The sequence below is a fragment of the Mercenaria mercenaria genome, chromosome 7 (assembly GCF_021730395.1).
Source record: "Mercenaria mercenaria strain notata chromosome 7, MADL_Memer_1, whole genome shotgun sequence".
Taxonomy (NCBI): domain Eukaryota; kingdom Metazoa; phylum Mollusca; class Bivalvia; order Venerida; family Veneridae; genus Mercenaria; species Mercenaria mercenaria.
This window is the reverse complement of record NC_069367.1, coordinates 76292933-76320213: the sequence shown is the minus strand read 5'-3', so window position 1 is coordinate 76320213 and position 27281 is coordinate 76292933. Positions and strand designations below refer to the sequence as shown.

General features: G+C 33.8%; 1 protein-coding gene across 2 annotated transcripts; it reads left to right on the top strand.

Moving 5' to 3' along the window:
• The first annotated feature begins 7012 nt into the window (after positions 1-7012).
• On the top strand, positions 7013-26234 carry LOC123555298 (FMRFamide peptide receptor frpr-18-like). 2 transcript variants are annotated; one of them, XM_045345955.2, is made up of 2 exons: positions 7013-7130; positions 24359-26234. In XM_045345955.2, exon 2 carries the CDS (start codon positions 24382-24384, stop codon positions 25534-25536), a length of 1155 nt encoding a protein of 384 aa, XP_045201890.1. In that variant the 5' UTR covers positions 7013-7130; positions 24359-24381; the 3' UTR covers positions 25537-26234. The 2 variants fall into 2 exon arrangements, with proteins under 2 accessions (XP_045201890.1, XP_045201888.1); XM_045345953.2 differs by lacking the exon at positions 7013-7130 and adding an exon at positions 16167-16321.
• Positions 26235-27281: the final 1047 nt, after the last annotated feature.

Here is a 27281-nt window from a genome sequence, read left to right as displayed (position 1 = left end):
GTGAGCAGAATCTGTCTCGAAACAATTCAATTTTTAAGTTGGTCAAATATGTTATCCGACGACTTGCTGCAGTCTGACAGATTGCCGTTTCAAAAAGGTGAGTATTAGTGTCATCGCTGCGCCCACGTGCACTTTCACGGGCTTACAAGTTGATGAAATCGTGATACAGTAGCACCACTTAGTCAAAGTGAGCTTGCAACATTTGTCAGCTTGGGCGACCTGTGTGTTTCCACGTTGATAATTCGTGTTTTGTCAGACGAAATTGTACCGAATACATGTGTATCTCTGCATAGTGGGCAGTGTTGCATTTTCCATTACTGCTCATGAACAGACTCAGTCAAACCGAGTCTGCAATTTTCACTGTTTGCATTGTTTTCGGTGCTTCCGAAGGATCTACTTTCCAGATTTTATACATATAGTATCTTATATTGTACATTTGCTGAAGGAAGATTATCCGTGAGAGAATATTATTTAGAAAACATACATGTCTTTGATTCTCAAGACAGGTCACATTGCAAACAATAACGAATGAATTTTAACTGAATGTTCTTTTATTTTTGTTCACTCTCGTATTGCTAAGCATGTTTTAGTATATTTGGTTCTTGATATAAAGATGAACTGTACATGTTCAAGTTATATCCATAAATTACTGTCCTGTTCATAAATCATCACACTAAGTTTGCGCTAATTAGTGTTAATTGGCAGTATCAACGCCTGAGGAAATCCATATCACTGCTGATTATCGATTTTCTATAAATAGCCTGATTAACATGTGGTCATATTTTTGCGTGCTTGAAACGAAAACGAGACAATGCAGTCGAAAATTCAGTAACATTCTTAGATCACTAGGGTTGCATTAATATAATATCTTACGATTTAATAGCTATGACGAACATTTAAGTTTGTTTTGACATATTTGAAAAGTGTTACAACTTGCTGGAAAAGCTATCAGAGGTACAAACTGGTATTGTCTATGGACCGGAAATGTTTGGAAACTTTTCCGTTGAAATTCCGTTTCTATTTTTAGCCGCGCATTATTGCCAGCAGAAGTCATTGTTCATTATCAAATAAAGCCTTAAATTTCGGGAGTTATACACGTGAGACTGCGGTTATGATACATTTTAGAATTGTCAGTCTGGATTCCCAGGCTAGGTTTCTATATATATAAGCTACCTTTTCTGCGTTAAAAGCTACGTGACCTCTGGGGCATATGCAATAGCTAATCAATTCAGGTGACATGAGGTCATCGTTTTTTCACGTGACCATTGTCAGGATACTCGTTATATGACCCAGGGAAGTGCCTACGCCTTTAGTATCTTGAACAATGGTTTGGGTCCAATCACTAAGGTGACTATGTCTTAGACTAGCTGACAAACGAATGTAGAATGTCCTTTGTTTAAACGTAAAGCTGGTGAGACCAAATATCTCAGATATAGAATTTTCCTCTGGCTACCTTGCCTAAATGATTCGTGTACCAATGATTCGTAAATGATTTCTATTATGAGCTAGACAATTTCAGGGATCAGGCAAATCACTAAATGTTTCAAACTAACAATCTTTAATTAAAAATGATTAGCTCAAACTCCTATAGGCTGGAGACTCTATACTTGACTGGTCTTTTTGTTGAAGTTCCCGTCAGACAATGTCTTTGAATCAACAACATACGAGTCCTATCGCATAGATGCTCGGCCTCTGTCCTTTCAAACTCTATATAATTGCCCTGACTCCTGGATGCTCAGCGCTTATATGCTATCATATGTAGCATTGAACTACCATATAGGTATATCCCCGATGCCTTGGCTGTACTTCGCCAATAATGCTGAATCGTCTATAAGCTGGAACCCTCCTACTATCTCAGTAGATTACCAAACTCTGGGTCTCTGTCTCAGCTTCCCGATGCTCAGCCTATATATGCTATCGTCTATAGCATTCAATTACCTTTAAGGTAAAACTCCTTTGCGCTGGCCCTATAGCTCGAAACCTTATCGAAATTCTGCTACTCTTCTTTAGTCAAAGAACTTCCAAAGCCTTTTTTTTTAATAATTTATCCGCCCTGACAGGGTGACTGCAATAGTCTCCTTCTCAAGGTACTGGGATAAATTATAAGTTGAATCCTCGATGTGTCTTCTTTAACCGCTGGATACCGAATGAGCTCTCTGTCATCCATCTACCTATTTATACCCCAGCAGACGTGCTATTTTTAGACGTGCTATTTTTAGAACTTGTTTCTGATTGGTTCAAATTTAAACACAACGTCTTACAACGAGTACCTGCTCTATTAACTATCTGGTTCCCTTTTAACTTTTGTATATGACAATGTGCGAAGCAGGGACCCAGTCATCCATATAATAAACCCAAATCAGCCATAAATGACCCAAATTCTATTATTAACAGCAATTCAACAATAATTATAGCAAAGATAGCATGAAAATGGAGTCGAGCACTATCTGTGCTCTTATGTTACGTAATCAATACATCAATTCTACAAATTATTCTGACAACCATAAGTTTGCATATTTGTATTCATACATGTGGTTGTTTTAATTAAAGCGTTGACTTCAGTTTGTATTGATTTTAGTCGCCGAATTTACATTAAAAATGGTATTAAGGCAGATATTGTAGCTTTGCATATTCTGCACGTTGTGTAGATAATTGTTTACCTTGAAAGGTTGGAACTATTTTTGGTTGTGTTGTTAGGATGGTCTTAAGAACTGACAAGATTTCTCAAACTGAGTATTCTTTTTGACACTGGTGACAGCAGCCACCAAAAATTGTTTCTTCTATAACTAATCTGCAAAGCAAGAATATATTTTGTCAGAGAAGTAAATTCGAATTAACATGCTTTAGATAGAAAATGTTTTTCACATTTACAGTTTTTTCCATTTATTATAGAAATGATAAAAAAACAATTAAGATTGTTTAATGAGAAAGGAAATGGAAAGTTTGATTTCAAAAGCAAACAAGTACGTTGAGTCAGTTTTATAAACACGTGTTTTTGCACAATTATTATCTTTTGTTTCAAGCTAAAAACGGACTATCTATCGGAACAATTGTTGTAAATAAAGTGGCTTAATTCAATTCATTTAGATTTGAAGATTGAATACTGCTTAAGCCAGTGCTAGGGCAGTGTTGCATTTTCTATTACTGCTCATGAACAGACTCAATCAAACCGAGTCTGCAAATTTCACTGTTTGCATTGTTTTCGGTGCTTCCGAGGGATCCACTTTTCACATTTTATTAAGTAGTAATTGTAAAACTAAATTGAACTAGAATGTTGTCCATAGGACACGGATACCCCCATATAGTGCGCAATTTCACAGGTTCAGTGTACTTTAGTTATGAAAGTGAACCCATTCCTTCAGAGTGTATGAGAAGTTGAACACACAAAATGTTTTCACTATACCCTGCATATAGTAAATTTGTTTGTTTGGTTTAGGTTTAACGCCGTTTTTCAACAGTATTTCAGTCATGTAACGGCGCGCAGTTAACCTAACCAGTGTTCCTGGATTCTGTACCAGTACAAACCTGTTCTCCGCAAGTAACTGCCAACTTCCCCACATGAATTATCAGAGGTGGAGGACGAATGATTTCAGACACAATGTCTTTCATCAAATCGCATATAGTAAAAGCAACAAAGGGCTATAACACTGGTCAAAATGGGCCTTGATGGTCATATTCAGATAAGGTTGTGCATTTGATTAACTTTGAATCCCTTCCTTCAAAAAACCGTATGAGGAGCTGAACACACCAAATTTCTCCACTATGACCCATTTTGTGAAATTAAGAAAGGGCCTTGATTCTAAAAAAATAGCCACACAAAGAAGTCCATGATCTATAACTATGTTCACATCAAGGTCCTTAATCTGTAAAACTTTCAATCATATCCTTTCAATAGTGTTTTAGGGATTGTTTGCATAAGATTTTTCTCCATATCATATGTAGCAAAACTATCAAAGGGGCATAACTGCGGTAAAATAGTCACAGCAGCAGTCTCCTCCTTTATGGTCATCTAAACATGAAGCTAGTTTGAAGCAAATCAAGCAAATAGTGTTTGAGGGGTTGGAAACAAGATTTCGTGACGGAAGGACGTTCGGACAGCAGCGACACTAGTTGCACCCCCATCCCCGCCCGACATAAATTTAAAGGCATAAAGACTAAGAGGCTTTGTTAATATAAATGATTTTAGACAAAGAATAAAAGTAATTGTTGCTTGAGATACATTTTTATACGCCCGTTTGAAAAAACGGGACGTATTATGGGAACGCCTCTGGCGGGCGGGCGGTCGGCGTCCACAGACTTTGTCCGGAGCATATCTTCTTCATGCATGGAGGTATTTCGATGAAACTTGGCACAATTGTTCACCATTATGAGACGGAGTGTCATGCGCAAGAACCAGGTCCCTAGGTCTAAGGTCAAGGTCACACTTAGAGATCAAAGGTCAAATTCAAGAATGACTTTGTCCGGAGCATGTCTTCTTCATGCATGGAGGGATTTTGATGTAACTTGTAACAATTGTTCAGCATCATGAGACGGAGTGTCATGCGCAAGAACAGGTCCCTAGGTCTAAGGTCAAGGTCACACTTAGATGCCAAAGTTCAGATACAAGAATGACTTTGTCCGGAAGCATTTCTCCTTCATGCATAGAGGGATTTTGATGTAACTTGGCACAATTGTACACCAGCATGAGACGAAGTGTCATGCGCAGGTCCCTTCTTTAGAATTACTTCCCTTTGTTGTTATGACTTTTCTGTAGTACAACATGCATGTTACATCCACTTTTGAGGTGTATTTTGACCTGTCTCTACCTGGTAAGGATTTTTGGGTGGACTTGCAATTTTTTTAAGACTAAATTCCCTTAGTTGTTACTATAAATAACTTATATTGTAACTTTGTTATAATTGACCGTAGGGAAAAACTAAGACCACTTTTCTGTGGTACAACATAGATGTTACTTTCAAATTTTAGGTGTATTTTAAGGTATCTCTACCTGGTAAGGAGTTTTTATGTAAATTAACAAAAACAAAAGAATTACAATAATTACTAACAACCACAAAATTAAAATTCCATTTGCAAATACAGGTGCTAGTGTAAAGACATTTGCTGTGACGGGAGTATATTGTGACATTCTGGCACTCTTGTTAATGTATTTAATTTCCATCTAGTTTATCTAATTAATATTGCTTTATCAGGCTTGTGGTAAAAACTTAATCGGTACAATTAAAACATCTGACTGTGTTGTACTAGAAGTTGTCAAATACCTGTGTACTGCATAACTTAAAAAATGTTGTGAAGTCTAATAGAATGAATACAGATCAACTATTTAAGCTACAAATTAGAAAACAATGTTCATCTCAGCACCTAACATGTTATGTTAGAAAACATATTTATCGAGAAAAAAAAGATAATTATCACAAATGCCAGCATGTAGTAGAGAGACCGTACAAGAGTTCTTCGCGTACTTTGACTTTTGTAAATATAACGATGTTAATATGTGTACCGGTAACAAGTAAAAATCTAAACAATGGACCCTGTGTCTATGAATAAGTGACATAATACTGATTGGCAACGACTGTTGATGACTTCATGTGATGCAGAAAGGTATGTAGTTTGTTACTATAATTTCCTACCGATTCAGATCCTCTCCAAACTTGTAAAATTATTGCTTAAATTTGGACAAAGCTCGCTGTCTTTGCCGTTCGCCTGCGGTTATATTTCACTAGTACTGCCAGTTAGTAAGTTTATACTCTAAAAAGCACGTCAGAGAAAATTGGGCAGTTTTGTCTGATTAATAATGTTTGCAAAATTAGATTATATTTATTCTTTACACGAAATTGCCGTTAACTGACAAAGTCAACACGCCGATAATCCGGAGTACATGTTATTGTCACAAAATTGTTCCAGTTCACATAATGTAGTCGGGTAGAGAATAAGGGTGAATCTTCACTACCTAGCTGTAGATGTTGCTGTTACAGCGAAGTGGGATAGTGTCTGCCTTAGGTGTGAGAGGTCCTGGTTCGATTCCCGGTCAGAGCTTAAATTACAGCATGTCTTTTAAAGTTATCAGACTGTTCAAGATGTTCCATATTTTAGCGAACAATATAATGGATCATTGTTTAGGATCTAGATCACTGCTGAAAGTAACATGAAATACACCCAAATAGAAATACTTATGTATTTTATCCCTTTGATGTTTCTGTCCTACATGTCCAAGAAGAGTTACATTTTCTTGATCATAAAATATTCTTTTATATGAAACTATTAAATGCTCATAACTATATATTTCTGGTAGTATATGGACATTTGCTTTCATTTCAAAACTTTTTAACTGCATACCTATGATTTGAAAAAAAAGGTACTATCTCTGTATGTAGTAATGAAAATGTTGTTATGCAGACAGACAGATAAATGATTTGGTGTAAGTTTTTGACCTCTAACACTGTGCCTATAAGTTGAACTTGTCTAATGATTATTCACTTCAGTATATGGGTATCCTCGTCATAAAGATGTAAAAGTTTTTATTTAAAGTTGAACAACACCTTCAGCGTTGTCTAAGTGATAACTGTGTTTTGATTTTTGATCTGTAGTTAGTGTAAACTTGTTTAATTTTTGGCTATACGGCACGTATAAATTCGTGTGATTCCTGGATATGTAGCAAGTATGTACTCGTTTGATTCATAGATATATAGCAGGTACATTCGTTTTATCCCTATGTATGTAGCAAATATAAACTTGTTTCATGGATCTCAACTGGTTTGATTTGGTCTCAGCTTATCATTACAAATCCGAATGAGTTTAGACTTGTGTCTTTCTTCAAGCAGAACACCTGTTTAATGTAGTTAAACTAGTGACACCTCTATCTGAAAATGAACGCTAAAACATAATATCTAATGCAGAGTCATTTCAACGTTTTATCATTTTTTTAATTGATACTCATAAATATTCAAAGCATTCTCATATGACTGCTGACTGTATAAATTATATAATGAACCCACATACATACAAGTGGGAATGAATTATAATAAGAGCAACTCGGTGTGTAAACAAATTGTGAACTACGTGGTTTATCATTTCAATACAGAAGACAGAATACCTTGAACTGCGGTGACATTTACTTCACGTTTCCATTATTAGTATGTACATTATTATTTGTTTTAATTGTTGTTATATTTTCTGGTCTTTTATGATCATGAACATTTATTTTTACTATATATATTAACGCTTAAGCCAGTGTTAGGTGTGAAGGAGGGTGTGGGTGCACACCGTTTTACCTCTCATGATCAGTTTCAATCAAATCGAGTCTTCTATTATTTTGCTTGGCTGCGTTCTATGCTTCTAAGGGATCTTTTATTTTATTTTATTAGTGCCTGACCTGCGAACAAACAAAACAAGGCAAGGTACTATGTTGTTAGCTTACCTGTCACGTAGTGACAGTGTGAGCTTTTGTGATCGTCCGTCCGTCGTCCGTCCACAATTTCTTGTGAACAAGATAATGACCACATTTTGCAATCAATTTTAATCAAACTTGCACACAACTTGTATTGGTATAATATCTCGGTTCCTTTCAAAAACTGGCCAGATCCCATCATGGGTTCTAGAGTAGTGCCCCTTAAAGGGCAAGAATTCGCTATTTTTGGCTTGTGAACATGATAAAGACCACATTCTGCAATCAAACATAATAAAACTTGCAAACAACTGGTATTGGCATACAATATCGGTTTCTTTCGAAAACTGGCCAGATCCCATCATGGGTTCCACAGTTACGGCCCCTTTAAGGGACAAATTTTTCTCTTTTTGGCTTCTGAACACAATAGAGACCATATTTTGCACTTTTATCAAACTTGCACACAACTTGTATTGGCATAATATCTCGGTTCCTTTCGAAAACTTGCCAGATCCAGTTCTAGAGTTATAGTCCCTGAAAGGGCCAAAATATGCTATTTTTGGCCCTACTTTCTTGTTTTTTAAGATACAGCTTTGAAATTTGGATGGCCAGTACAGTTTTGCATGCCGATCTTAAAACCGACTTTCAGTGACCATGAATGTGACCTACTGACCTACTTTTTTTTTAAGATACAGCCTTGAATTTGGATTACATGTTCAGTTTTGCACACCGATCTTACAACTGACTTTCAGTGACCATGAATGTGACCTACTAACCTACTTTCTTGTTGTTTAAGATACAACCTTGAAATTTGGATGACATGTACAGTTTTGTACACCAATCTTAAAACTTACTTTCAGCGACCATCATTGTGACCTACCGACCTACTTTCTTGTGTTTTAAGATACTACATTGAAAATTGGATGACATGTACAGTTTTACATGCCGATCTTTAAACTGACTTTCAGTGACCATCAATGAGACCTACTGACCTACTTTCGTATTCTACAGCAAAAAGATTTGGACCACCTGTAATAATTTTTTTTACAAATTTCAAAAGTAATCTTGTATAATCTTTACCTTGACCCACTCTCCTAATTGTTTTTGTTTTTAAAGCTTAAGCTAAGAAATTTTTCAAGCAAGCAACTCTACTCAGGTGAGCGATATAGGGCCATCATGGCCCTCTTGTTTTTAAAAAGTCTCCAAGTATCTGGACTCAGTATTGTTATATTTTCTGGTCACTTGAAATCATGGAATGCATTAATTTTGCTATAATAGAATAAACATAAGCCAGTGCTAAGGTGTGTGAGGGTGAAACAGAACCTCTCAAAATGTTTTGCACATTCTTACATTTAAATTATATCAAATTATCTACTGTGTCATATATTTCATTTTTTACTCAAAAACAGCATCAGCATTCATCTTGGGCAAATATCCTAGGTCTTTTGCCGATTTGCATATATGCTTAAAAATATAACATGTGTTATGTGTGACATAGTCTCAAGTACTGTTGTTCCACATCTGTTTTTTGCCCTTTAAAAAATATTTGATCAGAGGAGCCAAGAAGGGAAATGGGGTAGAAAAATGCTACTGCCATAATGCCAGATTAACTATCTTTTATTTTATTTTTGGTCTGTAGAGCATATTTCTTTAGATTTAATGCCATGTTTTGTTAAATAAAAATAATATGTATGACATGCTTTGCATTTGTAAGCATTTTCATCATTAAGTCGATATAATATCAAATCAGTCCTGAAAAGGATATCATAAACCGCCACCACATATGTGAGTCTTATATTTTAGTTGATTTGTCAATATTCTGTTTGACTGAAAATATTTTCTGCTATCATGGGGTAGAAAAATATGGAAAAACAGTCGTTTTGGAAATCAGACTGCAGTCATTAAATAATATCGCTTTATTTGACTGGTTGCGCATGCGATATAGCGCAATTGTAGGAACTTGTACTGAACCAAACTTTTCTTTTGATTCTTGTTCAGCATTGATGTTATCATAGATTAAAGCTGTTTAGTGTGTATATGCTTACAACTTACTTGTGTTTAAATAAATCTGGTAATTTCATTAGCCATTCATGTTCGTGTTAAATGAAAGTATTAGTATTCGCTAATAAGTCGATTCGCGTACAGATATTTGGTAAAATACACCTTCATTTTTCAGTTTTTATTGTAATAAACTTGTAGTACACACAGGCAAACTTTTTTTTAAGTGATATACCTGCTTCGAGCCATGTAACATTTTTTGCCATGCCATGTCAAGTGACCTCAATGCCGTGTTTTATTTGCTTACGGCAATTTGCTACTGATCATTTAAAGACTTAATTTGTCTGAACATTTTAAACATGTGTAATATCACGTTTGTGTCTTGTTTTCATTTTGTACGTAAGCAACTAGCATGATTTCACGTTGAAATATTTAACCTCAATTCATTTGTTTTGGCTGATATAAAACAAACAGTTTATTGACTGACATATAATGAAGATAAGTATGGCGGAAAAATATGTGGAAATGCAGTCGTTTTGGAAACTAGTTTTGTATTACAATTTATTTAAATGGTTGTGCAAGCCATTTAAAGAACTTGTAATTAATTGCTAGATAACTCAAATGCTTTATATGTCTGTACCTGTAGTCCTAAACAGTTCTAAAATGACTGTTTCAACAGAGTCTGTAATGCGTCCTTCAAGTTGCAACTGCATTAAATTCAACATCGTCTAATGCATTACTTTTAGATTAGATATTGGCACATTTGACTTTGATGAACTTCAATAAGTAAACATAATACGATGCGGTTTTTTCCTACACGTTGGTTGCTTGTAGATATCAATGAAAGTAACACTCCCAGCTGCAGTGTAATGATAATTAATTCTGGAATCTTATAAATTACAATTATTATGCTTAGTTACGTGTATTTACCCTAAATGCTAAGACTGAAAAATCGTTTACTTAAGCCAGGCCCGTGTGCAGGATTTTTTTTGCTGGGGGGCCCAACCTGGGGTGGGTTCGGGAGGGTTATCCCCTCACGATTGCGAAATTTTTTTAATATGGCACATGAATAGATGCATTTTCCTGCTACCTGAAACACCTTTAAGGATGCATGAATGTATCATATATTTAAGGAAAAGTCTACTTTTTAATCATTTCATTGAGCCTTTTTCAGTGTATGTATGATTGTACAGTCACAGTGTATGGACTTACTTTCTGTATGATACCCAGTTGAAAAAAATGTTGAAGTTTTAAGAGGATTATTAAGAAGACTAGCTCCTAGACTATGATATTTTTTCCCCATTTTTATGATTTCATGTAGTGAACTGAGCCAGTCTATATACTATGTCCAATATTACAATTTTAACATCAGTCCTCTTAGAAAATCTCTAGAATAGACTGGCTTTTGTCTCTATGAACATAAAAAAGAAAAAAAATCATAGAAATGTCATAATTATCAGTCTAGTGACTAGTCTATTTATTAAGGGTATCCTATTTGCAAAATGGCCAAATGTTTTTAGATTTCCAACAAAACAAACGAAATATTATGACAATTACTATTTACATCGTAGATTTCAAATGACAATGAACTCTTAACTGTACCAAAGATCTATAAAAATAAATAGACGTGTATTTTATACTTCTTTGACTGTACAAACTATAACATCACAGCACATATTAAGTGATATTTTTATGTATAAAACCCCTCATAAGTAACGAGTTTTAGATGCGTTTTGTGAGATTTACTGAGAAACTACTTTTAAAACTATGAGAGTTTTTAAGTAAGGTTATTGGACCCAAAAGAGTAAAATTGATACAGTAGTTTCAAATTCATAATTGTTGTAAAATAAAAAGATCAATTTAATAAATTTGGGGAATGTGCCTTAATGTAGAAACAAAATACAACCATCATAATGTTTCAATTTTCAGATTCATTTTAAGATTTACTTAACAAAACCAACAATGTTCTGATCATTTTATAACAATTCCAAAGAGTAAAAAAACATAATAGTTTCTCCACTACCCAATCAAGTACCGATCAAGCGATCAATGAAGCATGCACAGATAAACTTTTACCTGTGACATGCCTGGGGCTAATTTCCACTACCGGACACGGTTTTATGACTCTTTAGCCTGTGTATTGCTGTCAAATCAAGCCAGTTGCGCTGGTGTATAAATTTGTTAATTGAGGGGCCCATAGTAATAAAAATCGTAACTAGGCAGCCAGCTGGGGGGGGGGGGGCCCGGGCCCCCTGGCCCCCCACCTGGACACGTGCCTGTAAGCTGCGTGTGAAATAAAATAATATCTCGAGTTTTAAATCTAAAGTAATTCATATCTGTAAATATATGCGTAATTTATTTTAATGCTGTTAAATGCATATATCTTTTCATATCTGGGTAATATGTCTACCTTTCCTATATACATTTGATCTGTTGACTGATATTTTTCAAGTATATTTTTGTATTTTAAATAGAGTGTCATGGGTGTAATAATATTTATAATGTATGAAATCAGAAAATATTTGTATAATCTATATGTATTAGCCTTCTAATTTTCATGTCAGTTTCTTGTTATTTGTGAAATCACATGCTGGAGTGTGTACTGCGCTTATAGCTTTTTCATGATGTATTACTATGCTCCGCTTCCGATAGTCTATTTCAAACATTGTGCGTCTTTCGGAACTATCTAAGATGTCTTAAGTAACGCTTTAAACAGTAACAGTCAAAAGTATATGTTGTTAAAAATTAATTCATACAGGTTTAGTATCTCGAGGTTTTTTAAACACTAATATGTGACCTCTTGTATTATTTTACTAAATGTAAGTGTTTTTGTAGTGTTTAAGCAATTAATCTTCAATACAGCAAAGTTACACAGCAAAGTTGATAACTTAACTTTAATCCTTCAAATCAATCCTTAAATAGAATCAGTATTCCATCAGGAAATTTTTGAGTGTGTTCAGTTAGCTGAATGCATTTCCTGAATGTTTGTGAGAACAGCAATAGTCTATGATTGATCTGATTATAGAACAGCAATAGTCTATGATTGATCTGATTATATAATGTGAGATAAAAACTGTGTTGAACGCTTTGTTAGCCCGATCAAAAGACTGGCTGTTTTAAACATTGTGGTAAAAAATCTCTAGATTGTAATTTCTAATGAAACGACTAACATCAAATTTTATCAAAATAGTTGTTTCATAACTTATTGATAGCTTTCTTCGTTCTTAGTTCTCAATATTATAGTTGACAGCTTCTTTATTAAGTTGTTCTGTACGTTTGATACACTTCATGTCATTTATTCCGAAATAAATCATGTGTCCGACATACCGAACAAATGACGACGAACAATAGCTAATTGAACTAACGATGTTACAAGCTTCAATGCAAAGGTTCAATTTGCAATTCAGTTAGGCTGTAAATGATATATTAAAACAGATAAAACAGCTGTTAAATAAGTGCTCCCCAGTGGTGTTTTTGCCACTGACCGTTCCAAGGCGGTGCCCCACTGTGTTCCTTTGTTTGTTCGTTTTGTCCTTGTGTGTGCGCGCGTGTGTGTATGCTTATTATTCGTCTTGTCCTTATGTGTTGGCTTTGAGTGTGTGTGTGTGTGTTGTTCGTTTTGTCCTGATGTGTAAGCTTTGAGTATGTCTGTGTGTGTGTTTGTGTGGTACACGCGTTTGCGTGCTAGGGGGTTCGTTTTGAGGAGGCTGCGCTTTTGGTGCGTGGCATTCCCTGTTTGATATTTTTCTTTGTTTTTATGCATAACGATATACTGCTGAAAGCACTATTTTCAACTAGGGACAAACTTTATAGATAATAGGATTTAACAAGAAATTTATACACCGCGTGTAGGTTCATTTAAGGTTTATATGGATGACTTATTTTCTCAATTGATTTATCAGCATGTTTTTTTTTCTTTTTTTTTCCATTTTTGCTGCAATGACCATTCTACCAGGGCTGTTAAAAATAACGTAGACTTTTGCTGTCAAAAGCCGGCAACTTTATGTAGTGCAATGTGAGAAATTGACTGAAATTCGCAATCTTTGTGTAATTCGGTCATACATAAGGTATATAAAAAAGCACAAATATAAATTTTGAGCATCTCATAAGCCCTTGAAGAAAACATGAAATGCATTTGTATCGACAGTTCCCAGTCATAAGAAATTTTAAAGCCTCTGTTACACATTCAGTCAGAGCTGTTACATTTCGATCTCTTCAGATTATTCAGCACGACATTTATGTTGTGTTATTGTACTGTTTAATATTTCAGCTTGAACATTTCGGCTTGGGTGGTTCTGATACTCCCGCTTTAAAAGCTTTGTGTATTGTTTAATCACCTTTTGGATATGGTGCCTGGTTTTAATTTTGTCTTTTGGCAGTTTCTGAGATATGCAAGATCCCCACTCTGAATCCCAGTTTGTTTAGTTCTGTCCATTGTTTTCTCGTTTAGGGCAAGGCCATTTTTTATCGGGGGACCATACACTGCTTTTCATGGAATTGCACTTAGTGCATCATTGAAGGTTCCATGTGCACCGCTGCATGAATTCATCTGCGTATGTCTCTAAATTATACTACTTATAACATGTGTTAATGTTGAGTTCTGCTAGAGGGCGTGGATGGTAGCACGCATTTCCACTACCGTCCATGAACAGGCTCAACCAAACCGAGCCAGCAAAATTTTCATTTATGTCGTGTTGGGCAACCTGTGGATTCCCACGTTTTCTTTATTTTGTTGTGTAATAATTTAAAGAACGTCGAAAATATAATATACAAGACACCTCTCAGGTAGACTGGTATTTGCTGCATTGTTTTGTTTTATGTCCGCAATTTCAGTTGAATCCACTTGTTGCCAGAATATTATGTGAAGATTTGCTGAGAGACAATACGTCTCATATTATCCGTCGTACACTTTCAGATTGACAAAAAAAAAGATATATAGCAGACACTTGTATCCCTACGCATTTAAATTAGTTTTAATTGAAAGGTTGTTTGATAGTCTTGAATTGCTTATAATTGATGTTCAATTCAAACGTGATTAGAAATAAGACATTTCAAATCGGCCCTATCGTAAGCTATGATATACATGTACTAGATTTTATGTTAATTTTACAATTAATGAAGTACAGTTCCTTAGACATTACTAGTTAGGTAGATATTTTAAATAGGTATATAAAAGCACAAATATAAATTTTGAAAGTACTTGATTTGAAAACAATCAATAGACCTTTTTACCCAAGCTACGGTAACTATGCAAATTCCACAGATGTTTTGAATATATCGCGCATGCGCTCTTTACGTGTGGCAAAAAAAAACTCTCAACGATAAGAAAACCTACACAAAATCATCATTTAATTACGAATCGATGTTGAATATATATTTTTCTCCGACCTGATTGATATCTACATACTTGGGGGTCGCGGCTCCATGTCACTGAGGTTGCTGTTTTAAGTGATCTACCGGAAATCGTTACGTAACTATTATGCAAATGACATGATAAAACAAAGGACAGCATGGTAATAAAGATCCTTTCAGGGATGTCCCCTAATTAGAGCGGATCATAAAATTTACTGAAGCATATAAGATGGCTTTGATTTGATGTACTTTAATGCATTCGGTAATCAATGCCATAATGTAAGAACGCACTCGGATTAATTTATCACGTGGCGGAGCCGTTTTGTGAATCAAAAATAAACATTTAACGAGGTACCTAGTATTTTAAGTTCTATAAGAATATATTTTGGAACTTTAATGGACATTTTCATTTAAAACTATAAAAGTGTAGTTACAAAAATCTAAATTCGTAAGATATTAATCAAATCCTGGACTATAACTACACACTGAAGGAAAACACCTAATATAAATCTCTTAATTATTCTATTTCTTATGTTTACATGCTAGATCATTTTCATATCGAAAATGTATCGTGAGCAGAAGCCATTATTCTTAATTCAATGTAATAATTATGATAAACTTGAAATTCCGCAAAAAAAAAAAAAAAAATAGAACAAATAAAGAATGTAAATGTAGAACACCCCTCCCCGCTACACGCATCATCTCTATTTAATCTGACCGCGTCCAAACCAATTCCATAGTGTCATATAAAAACTTTCAAATTCGAAGAATCAACAGAAATAAAAACTAACAGTTTTAAAATGATTATTATTATATTTATGATTTTTATTTATTCTTTTTATTTTTTTTCTTTGAATTCGGAATTAATTGATCAGTATGATTGGATAAAAAATCAAAGGCTGAACTTTGTTTTTTTCAACTGCGACATTAAATTATATTTTAAGAATCATGTAAGCTAATTGCGACAGGTTGTAAGTTATGTCAGATCATGTGAGGAAGTAGAAAAAAAAACTTTATTAAATCATGGAAAATATCTTCTTTTCATTTTTCTTACTCTGAATTTGTCGAGAACAACCTTGCTGAAAAAATGTTTATTAATCCAAAATCATCAAAGCTAGATAATGCGCGTTAGTTAAACTATATCAGCTGTGACTTTGAAAAGAGCTACATAGATTTTCCTTTGTCTTTAAGTGGATATTTACTATAAAATAAACTCATTATTGATCGAATATATTGAAATAAAGTATAACTCTAACGTAATTTATATTGTGCAGTCATGTCTTTTTGCCCTACGTAGATTGCCCATGCGCGAAAATTGTTTCCCGTTGCTAAGGAATTAGTACGGAGTAAAAAGGTCTATATTTGTTTAATGAAAATACTTTCATGTTTTTCCTACATTAAAAATTGAAATATCGATAGACGAGTAGGCTATGCAGGAAACACTGCTTAATGAAACGTTGTTCAATAGTTCGGGCATTGCGAGTGCTTGCTGTTAGTATTGACTTTCTGTATACACTTTTCTGGAGGTATTATAGCATCACTGAAACGGATATATAGAAGACAATATTAGAAATAATATTCAAAAATTAAGTAAGTGGTTTTTAGATTACAACTTACTTTTTTCAGATTTGTAATATATTTGAGAATTCATATTTTTTTCTATTTTGTATCATCCAAGTATAGAAGAGAAGCCAAAAACATTTGCATTTAAAAACTACTACTTCTTTAATGATTAAAGTGTACACGTTCTTTCTCGCAAAGTAAAGTGTATAACATGCACTGTCTTAGTAGATGTCTAATTCTTAGATTTTAGATAGTTAATATAGAATTTTAATTAGTGGTAATACTAGTAAAAGTAAATATGAATATGTTTTTAAAAACTTTTGTCTGGCTTTTTGTAGTAGAAATCAATTTTATCTCAGTCTCTTATAATTCATATATGAATGACATTGTACATTGTATTATTGTTTCTTTAACCTATGTTGTATATTGATGTACTGTACAGTGAAGAGACTATAATAAATAAAATAAAATAAATAAATAAACATGCTGAATGAAATTTACTGTAATATAGTTTGTTACACTATGCTTCAGGCGTGAAAGGTTTTTAAACAAAAACGCATAATTATTAAAAAGACATTAATACTGACGGAATTAAAAGGTTAAGAAAATAGTATATCACATGTTGTAAAATAAACATATTGCGTCTGATTTGGCTATCTTCGTTTTTGAAGTTAATCGAGAAGGGATGCCTAACCATGTTATTTTATATGGAAGCCGTCGTGTAACTGCTTTACACTGAAGGAACTTTTTAAAATCGGACCACTGTCGGAAACTGATCTAGAATTTTGAAATGTAAGAAAATGGCTAACCATGGAGACAGCAGTTTTAGTGTTTATGGCGTCATCTACATTACTATTAAATTACTTATTTATCAAATACTTTTGAATTCATAGGGAAAATTTTAATTTCTTTTCACAGAAACGTTTTTTATGAATATTTATGTTGTTCAGAAGTAAAGAGTAATAAAATATTTTCCATACAGTTGGTAAGTTAAAATGGGGAATTCGCGTTCAAATAAATATAAATACATGAGTTAAAGACTCTGTAAATCTGCCATTATTAGTTTTAGAAGTCTTGCATTGGAAACAAATTTGTCATTTTTATAAATGCTTAAATCGTATTTATTACTCTTATTCATTAAAACTTAAATGTTGAATAAAAAAAAAAGTTTGAACAGTGTACTTATATACATGTTCATAATCTAAAAAGTAACCCGTAATTAAGAACAAGTTATTTTAATAATATAAACTGTTGTATACCTTATCATCATCAGTTGAAAAAGTTAAAACTTGTCGTTTCTGACTAAGCACGAAACGAAGAAAAAAAACGCATCCTTAAAAATGAGCCTGCATTGGACAAACGATGTGAAAGTAATGAGCGGCAGCCGTGTGTCACACGTAAACAAAAGGAAGTGTCTAGGGGTACGGATCCATACCTCTAGAGTCTGATTCTAGAGGTACGGATCCATACCTCTAGACAAGCCTGTTAGGGGTTTTCTAGGGGTACGGACCTCCGTTTTTCTAGAGATTAAGGGTTATTTACATTTCAAATTTTGTTGAAAATGAAATAACAAATAAGACTTCCTCAGTATTCACCTTAAACTTGGATCTAAATGGTTTACAGATGCCAACGTTCACCCGATTGGTTACATTTTCTTTCGAAGCGTAAATAACCGAGGAACACCAAATAAATCACGAGGATTCGAATTTGCAGAAAAAAGATTAAAGATTAAACAAAATAATGTTAAATTATGTTGTGAAAAAACGAACTATTTTTAGGGTGATAATTAACCCTTAGGGTATATATGTTTTTCCATACATTTGGTAGCCGTTACGAGATACAAGGGACGTTTTCACAAACAGTTTCTTTTACTTATCTCGATCGGTTAACTGACTATCAAACAATCAGGCCCGTGCCTATTATCATTATATCTTGTTAAATAACAAAATAAATAGGTGAATATTATTATGTGTATTTTTTCTGCTGAATTTCAATTATAATTCATTCAATTTCAAGAGTAAGATTCACTCATTAATTTGTTATCAACATATTATTTTACAATAAACTAACTGGCACGGAACAGTGTATTCATTTGGAGTTCCTCGGTTATTTTAGGTTTTGAAAGAAACGGTAAACAATCGGGTGAACGCTGGTATCTGTAAACCATTTAGATCCATGTTTAAAGTGAACACTGGTTAAGTCTTATTTGTTATTTCATTTTCAAAAAAATTTTAGATGTAAATAAACCTAAATCTCTAGAAAAAGGAGGTACGTACCCCTAGAAAACCCCTAATAGGCTTGTCTAGAGGTACGGATCCGTACCACTAGAATCAAATTCTAGAGGTACTGATCCGTACCACTAGAATCAAATTCTAGAGGTACGGATCCGTACCCCTAGACACTTCCTAAACAAAAATGGACCGCTAAACAGTTTTGGCGAAGGTTTGGTGTCATACAACCTGCTATTTCTTTGAAAATATCATTTTTCAACCTTCTGTAACTTGCATTTGATTTTTTTTCTTGATTCGGTTGTATTATCACGCTTCAGCAAGTTTTCACGCCGCCATATAATCTTTGAAGACAGTACGCAAAGAATATTTCGAAGAAAAAAACAATTGCTTTATTAAAATGAATTTTTAATGCGAAAATTAACAAACTAAATTGAATTATTGCAATAATTATTTATAAATGTTTTTCTGTCAGTCTAATGAGTGATTCCAAATGTAGACAGTCAGTTTAAATGATATCTTTTATAGCTGTTGAACAATTGATAAACAGGGGTTTTTGTTTTGTAAATCAAAATATGAGTTGATAATATCGACGTTTTCGTGTTTATTAAAATTTGTTCAAGACACAGCGGGATGCAAGGCAAAATAAATGTTGAGTTACAAAATAAATAGAGATGATTTGTACTTTGAACAATGTGCGTATCGATTTCTTAAATCACGATGTTTACATCTAAAATAGCGTAAGGTGTCACTTGTACGTTGTGTAATAGCAATATGTCATCTAAAGATAGCATTTATGTGCACCGATTTTACAAAAAAGGAGTCAAACTTATCTAACATGAAATTAGTAAGAAGTCATCACATGATGTAACGGAATGCTTCAAAAGTTGTGAATTACCGTGCAACATATACAAAATCTGCACAGCTACTTTAGGCATTGGAAATGTATAGATAAAACATGTGTCTGTAAAAATGTGAAACAATGAAACAAACAAATAACCTCTATTGTCTATGCAACAACATCTGCAGAATCCATTGGGCTATGTTGGTGCACAAGTTCAATCCCATCCAATCCATCAGAGTTAGGCGGACCTTGTTACACGAAAACGATCGTTAACCCTACATTTCTATTAAAAGTAAATAGCACCAAGTTATTCCTTATCCGCTTTTGTTACATCTTCGCAGACCATCTAGATGTAATCCACTTATTGCATTTCTATTAGAATTGGCTACATTATCTCATAGTTTCGTGGTATATATATCGAATATAAAATTGTCTATCACCTGAGGTAGAAAAATTGTTTGTGGACCATAAATATGCCCAGTGTGAGGAAAATGTAGTACTTTAACCGTTGGGCTTTGGGGGCTGAGGTTCAGTTAGTTACCGGCTACAATAATTTGAAGACTTAATGCTGCATTTTTGTAATCATGGTAATGTGACCACTCCTGTTGGCTCTTGCCTTGATTCTTTAAATTGAATTTCTGAGCATTTTATCACACTGAACACTACGAAAGCAAGCTGATGTAATTATTTTGTAATTACTTAATAGTCTTTAATGAAAATAAAATTATATCTCTTGAGGCAGATTTAAAATGTTTACGTGCTGCACATCTGCATGTAGATTATTATCTCTAACATATATAAGATAGCCTGAAAGCATTACAACAAATATCAAGGATATACGATTTACAATTTAAATGCGTGATCAAACAACTGTATTGTAGATACATGGGAGCATGAAAACGGTAAAATTGTCTACATTACCTGACTTTTATGTCGACTTGACGCTCATTTGCTGCATTTTTAAGTTATTTAAATCCTGGAAAACCAACCTGCCAGAATATATAACTCCACAGTGAAGTTGAGTTCTCTAGGCTAAATTTCATTCTTGAAAATAATGAACATATTTTAAAAACAAAAACAGTATATTTTTACAAAAGTTCCACACATACGTTTGCTTTCCTACAATATATGAATACCGTCAAAATGTATGGACTTTACGGGACCCACCTCTTTCACTTCTGATTTAACATTTGGTATTAGTTCATTAACTTATATACACATACTGTTTCTGAATTTTCACGTTGTGATAATAGTCAGAATACAGCCTCGTGTATATTATAGCCAAGGCGTCTGAATATTTTCTTACATTATGTTTAATTATTTATGATAAAGGCAAAGGGACATTAACACATATACCTTTTTATCGAATACTAAACGTGGTCATGATATATACTAACAGACAATTACATGTCAGAGCGTCAAATAATGCATTTTCACTGGAACTTACAGTAAAGAAACTTCGGAAAGGCCCCCATAGCACTCAAAGGTCTTTAGTCATCACACTGACTAAAACGGTTTCGGATAAACATTGAAAAGTAATAAAAGGAACAGTCTACAAGAGTGTGAAATGTAATGCTAGAATAACACAAGCAACATTATATGTTTAAAGTTTTCGATCTTCTATTTTATAGGCCAGCGGTATCACGTTCGAGTTCATGTGTACGTGGTGTATGACCTTACCTGAGACTCTCGAGCAGACAATGTAAATTAATTTGGGTTTTATCTCTACTGTGTAGTTGTTTGCACAACGATATCCATAAACTTCACATATCAACAAATCTTATTTAATCATGATTACACATAAAATTACAGTTTCATTTTTTTAATAATCCCTATGCCTTTGAACACTACAAATATGGCAATAAAGGTATTAAAGCGGTTTCTTTTAATTTAGTGTTCTAATAACTGTTCAATTTATGACCCTAGGTTTAATATCAGACTGCTATATGATGTTTCCTTTATCTCAAAAACAAAGAGAAAAAGCTTCTCAACTGTATAGGTTTTCTTGCTAGCAGTCGTCACAAAGGGGAAACTGTTTTATCTATATGTAAATCATTTAACATCTACTTGTATTACAATGTGAGCTTCACCTCAACTTTTCTGTTATTGTCTACAGCTATTACCATGAGACAATACATATAATTGTCAGTCAATTCAATGATTAAATGAAAATAAACTAACGCAACAGGTATCACTTTGCGGAGTTATCGGCATTATACATATGTCTTATCCCACAAACAAACCATCCTGTTATATATTAGAGTCACTTATGCTGAAACCGAAATTGCAAATGTCCCCCTAACAGGCTGAATTTTGAAATATAACTTGTATTCTGATTTCTTCCAATAGAGGACAATTACTGCTCATCTTTTTAACAAGTGTTTGCCTTACAAATGATTCTATGTAATGCGAGTGTGATCGAAGACTTGCACCTGGTAAAGTTGTTACTAAAAGTGTAAATTGTCCTTTCTAAATGGTAAAGATATTATCAAAATGATTAAATTAAGTGTATCCGGCAAATCAGTGAACGGTTTATCCACCAGAAGCTTTACTAAGGGGGGATAATCTTTTTGCAGACGAGCTTGATAATCTTTTGAACGATCATCACATCTTAAATCAATGTGTGCTGTACATGTACTCAAGCACCAGCCGTGTTAAGGCAGTGTTATGTATAAGTGAAAGATTTACACGACATCCCGATTTTAGGAGAATAAAGTGGTAGAGGCAGGATAAGATATGTACGATACCAACATTCTTTGAGGCTTCCTGATTTATTATTCGAGATTTTGTGTAGTCATTAAATATAAGTTCTGTAAAATTTGTGAAAAAAATATTGTTTTTGTCTATAGGGGCGTGCCAGCAACGTTGTGCAAATGCAAGAAACGAAAAATCTTACTCTTTAAATCAGATTTCAAGAAGAATCAATTGTCTTATAAATTCAGAACATATTTCATTAAGCAAAAATGTGGCATGTATTCATATCTACTAGGATGTTTTTATTAAATCAATATTCATTTTACCAAACCATGGCGCAAAATAATTTCATAGTCTACCTGACTGGAAGCCATTACTATCCCACCTGAGAATTTTTTTAATAAATAGTGGTGCCCTTTACAAAAATATAGTATAATTATTTCAGGTTCTATAGTGTTACGGAATCAATTCAAGGTTATGTTTCAGTCAAGTCCCGCTTGAAATAGTTCATGGGGCGTGGCTGGTGCTACGAATTGTATTACCTCTCATGTCTTTATCAAAACCAGGCTTGATGTTCTTTTACTCGGTCGCGTTCGAGGTACATGTTAGAGCACACATTGTTTTCTTACATATGGATGCTGAAAGCAATGCGACCCACAATAGTTGTTAATCTTTGAAAACTTTTCGGTAATGCACCACCTGACGTTTTTGTCACAGACGTCGCCATGCTATTACAACATGTATATGTGAGACAGGTTTATCAATGCTCCGAACATGTGTAACATCAATACTTTACCTCCAACCGACGCACTTGATTTTTCGTTATTATTAATATCAAAAATATTTTTACAGTATGTATGTTGCATTAATTATGTGAAGTAAAGAAAACCTGGAGATAAAAGTTACATATATACAGTACTACACGTAGCAACGTGTACATAAGCGAAAGTATATCCTTTTATCAGTGGACTTGGTGTGGATATTTTGAAGTGATTGTATATTTCTACTTGACTGTTAAAATCATGTTTCTTAGATTAAACGCTACAACAATTGATAAATAAATCAGTATTTCTTGAAAGGAAACGGATTACAATAAGGAGTAAGGATGAAAGTTGAATTTCAAGATTTGAACTGCTCAATGACTGACATGGATATATTGAAGTACATGTAATGGAAATGTTTATCGGCCAAAAATGTTCAAAACCAGTGTAAATGAGTTTATGTGTTTTGTTATTCAGTCAAAATTAAATCCATTGCGTAAGGCTGGTGTTATTTAACCCGTGAAGAAATGTAGAATTTAATAGGTAATATACTGTAAGATAATTATATGATAGGCCCATTGGTCCGGGTGCTGTACATTTTTTGGTAGATGTCTACATGTATTGTAATGTTTATGCACATGCCACGTTATTTTACTTACTTACTTACTTGATTACTTAAAAATAATTACAGAAAACGGATTATGTACATTACTTTCTTTCAAATTGTATATCATTCTAAAATTAGCTTTCTGCAGTCTCTTTTTGTTCTGCTTATCATGATAATTCTATGGGCAGAGAGTTTTGCGCTTACACAGTCCTGCCCTTATTTCTTTTGGAAGAGAGCACCATTCTTCGCATGGAGAGCGCTGATAAATAGTTTATGAAAATAAGTGAAAATAAGACTTAGCTCTATAACTTACAAGATAAAAATGTGGACATACAGTGAGCTACAGAAAACATATTCTAGTCTATAATGAATCGTTTTTAAAATGAATTTTCATTAAAATGTCAAAATGTCTCAAAACATGCAAAATCTGTCACTGTAAAATACAATTTACAATCGGAAGTATAGTAAGCAACTAATCTAAGTAACAGCAGACTCGGTTTGATTAAGTCTGTTCATGAGAGGTAAATCAATGACTGCAAAATAAGAATCGAATAAATCCAAATGACAAGAGAAAATTCGTAACAGCAGTTATTGAATTAGCATCACAAGCACTTTTATCATGTAGGTTTTTCCAAGGAATAGCAAATTCAGCGAACATAACACTGACTTGTAATAAAATATGTCTTTACTGTAATAGTAGGCAAATTCCCTGGATATTGATATTGCGCAAAAAAATCGTTATTTTGGTCAATGCATACACTACCTTACGTAAACAAGAAACCCTACTTATGTATCAGAAAAATTTGGACATATTATTTCATGTAACTAATTTATTTTTCAACAACACATTAGAGTCCGCTCGCGCCTTCGAAATTTATCTTGTTTTGTACGAACACAAACTAAATGTGTTTTTTTTGTTTGTTGTTTCAGTTAATGGTTTTCAAGGAGCATAGATGGCGCGCAATGTTTCTCTAAGTGGAGACATGGACAACAATTCTGCATTGAATGCTTACAATTCCACTATCAACAACAATCTGAAAGAAGCGGGGAATGACATCGCTCTTGTTGAAAGATATGCCGTACCAATAATATGTACGCTTGGTTTGTTAGGAAATACTATGTCATTTATTGTATTTATCCAAAAGTTCTTAAGACAAAAATCGTGCAGTTTATTTCTAGCGGCCCGAAGTCTCAGCGATAATGGATTTCTAATCACTCTAATGATAATGTGGACTTCTTCCGTGTTTGACTTACGACTCAGCAGAATAGCTGGAATATGTCAGATCATAGTTTTCTTGACATATGTTTTCGGATGTCTTTCAGTTTGGCTTGTTGTATTTGTGACGACAGAAAATTATATCAGGATATGTAAACCATTTATGGTTAGTAGTTTATGTCAGACAACGAAAGCCAAATATGCTGTGATAATTTTACTGATATGTGTGTTATGTTGCTATAACTTTCCACTGTGGACGATGACCGAAGAATGTATTCCAAACGAGAAACATCACAACTTTCTTAAAATCATGGTTTACGTGGATAGTGTGCTTACACTTGTTGCTCCAACAGCGATTATGGTATTTCTTATGTATCGGATAGCAATGTCTTCTCTCTCATCTTGTAAACGACGGCGCCGGCTAAGTTCATCTTCATCACAAAGAATCAGCAATCTGACGACAAAAGTAACAACAATGCTCCTCGCCGTCACGCTAATATTTATTGCCCTGAACCTGCCTTTACACGTTGTGAGATTGCGACTCCTCATAATATCATTCATTAAGGACCAGTTAGATATATCCACACCGCTTGATTTAATAATTCAGTGTATTTCACAACTGATATATTATCTATCTCTTTCGGTAAACTTTGTCATTTACTACCTTTTCGGTAGTACATTCAGGAAGACATTTAAAGGCCTCTTCCGTGGCAAGACAAAAAATGTGTATGCTCAAACTGAGTATAGTGTAATATTATCATCTAAGGCACGCAAAGTTGGACTTGGTTCTCAGCCTGCAACTGATGGCGGAATTACTAACAATAACCTTTTGAAACCTAATGACATAAATGGTGAAAGACCATTACGGAGGGTTAGGAGTTCTGAAATGTAATGTAAAATAGTGGTACTGTTCATTGGCAAACGATCATCAAGTTATATATTCAGACGTTGTTTCTTATTGGTATATATTATCATAAATGATATGAAATATGCCACTGGTATAACATGTGCATAAAGCGTATGTTGACTCTTACGATAAATGTGTTTTCTTAAAGACATTCTTGCTGAATAAGTAATTAAGACATTTTAAAAATGTTTTTATTTTGTATATAAAAATATTGAGGTCTTGAGTATCAAACTATTCACCAACGGTTTGCCGTTGAAATGAATATCAAGAGATACAAAACGACGTTTGTAATTTATTTCATTACGAGTACTGGTAGTGGCATCTTTTGAATAAAGAAAATGTTATAAAGTACTTTGCCTCCATAACAATAAAATATATGAATCAGATTTTATTTTCTGGGAGGTTTTTATCTTGTTTGAATCTTTATTCATACAAAGTTATATCCATTTTTCCTTTGTCGACAGCAGAATAACAAACAAAGCGAGTGCGTCGTAACGTATTTAATCAATACACATTAAAATAATTCTGCAATAATAATGACATTTTCAATAAAAGTTATGAGGATATTGAACGTATTTTATGTACCGTAATAGATATTACATTTAGGTATTACCTCATGTTGCGGAGTTACAAAAAGATATGATCTTGTTTAAAACAAGTTTTCCTTATGAAATAAAACAAAAATTGTCTTTGTAATTTTTGGTTACTTTTTTATACTTCTTGCCCAAACGAATTCGCAAATTGCTTTCTTTATAACTCTTATCAATGATCTCATTATCCCTAACACTAATGTTATATGAAAATTCTTGTGATAATATTTATGATGTAAGGGAATACATCGGCTTTTTTCATAATACCAAAACAGAATTAGCAAATTTGAAATATAGTTGCCCTTATGTTCTACGGTGGGCCAAACGTTAGACAGGAATATCTAACAAATAAAACGTGTAAGGATCTTTCTTAATACACGAGGTAAACATTGTTTCAACCATAATCAGCATGCTTTAAACATTGCGGTATGAACTACGTATAGTTTTGATATTTTATTTGGTATATTTTCGAAGAAAGGCATATCAATATCGTATTCAGGGTTAATGGCCAAACGTAATGGATCTGCTTATTTGAATCAAAATGCGTATACTGTTTTAGTACAAAAATAAAATCCCTAAAACCAAGCAAGATTTAAGCAGAACAGGTTTGATTGCGTCCATACGTGAGAGGTGATGACATGTGCGACACCCTGCTCGTGAACTACGGCTTAAGCAGAATGGACTCCATTATAACAAGAACTTGTAACAGAGTTACCAACGTCCCACGCCTAGGACATTTTTCACAAAACATATTGCATGTCAACACAACATTTGCCTGTGCAATGAGCGCAACATACTTACAAATGTGTATAAATCATAATTTCAGTTTATATCGTATAAGCCACGAAGAAGTTACATAGTTTGTCTAGAAAGCTATAATTGGTGAATGTTTTCAAATTTTAATAACTGTATTTTAAAGATTTAATGTGATTTTTATTTTTTCAGTTGTTAAGAAAATGAAATATTTTATCATATTAAATGGAGGTACGTAATTACCAAATGAAACGCATAAACTTAATACTTATTATGCCCCACTTCGAAGAAGGAGAGGTATATTGTTTTGTAGATGTCGGTCGGTCGGTCTGTATGTAGACGAATTCGTTTCCAGATGATAACTCAAGAACGCTTGGGCCTAGGATC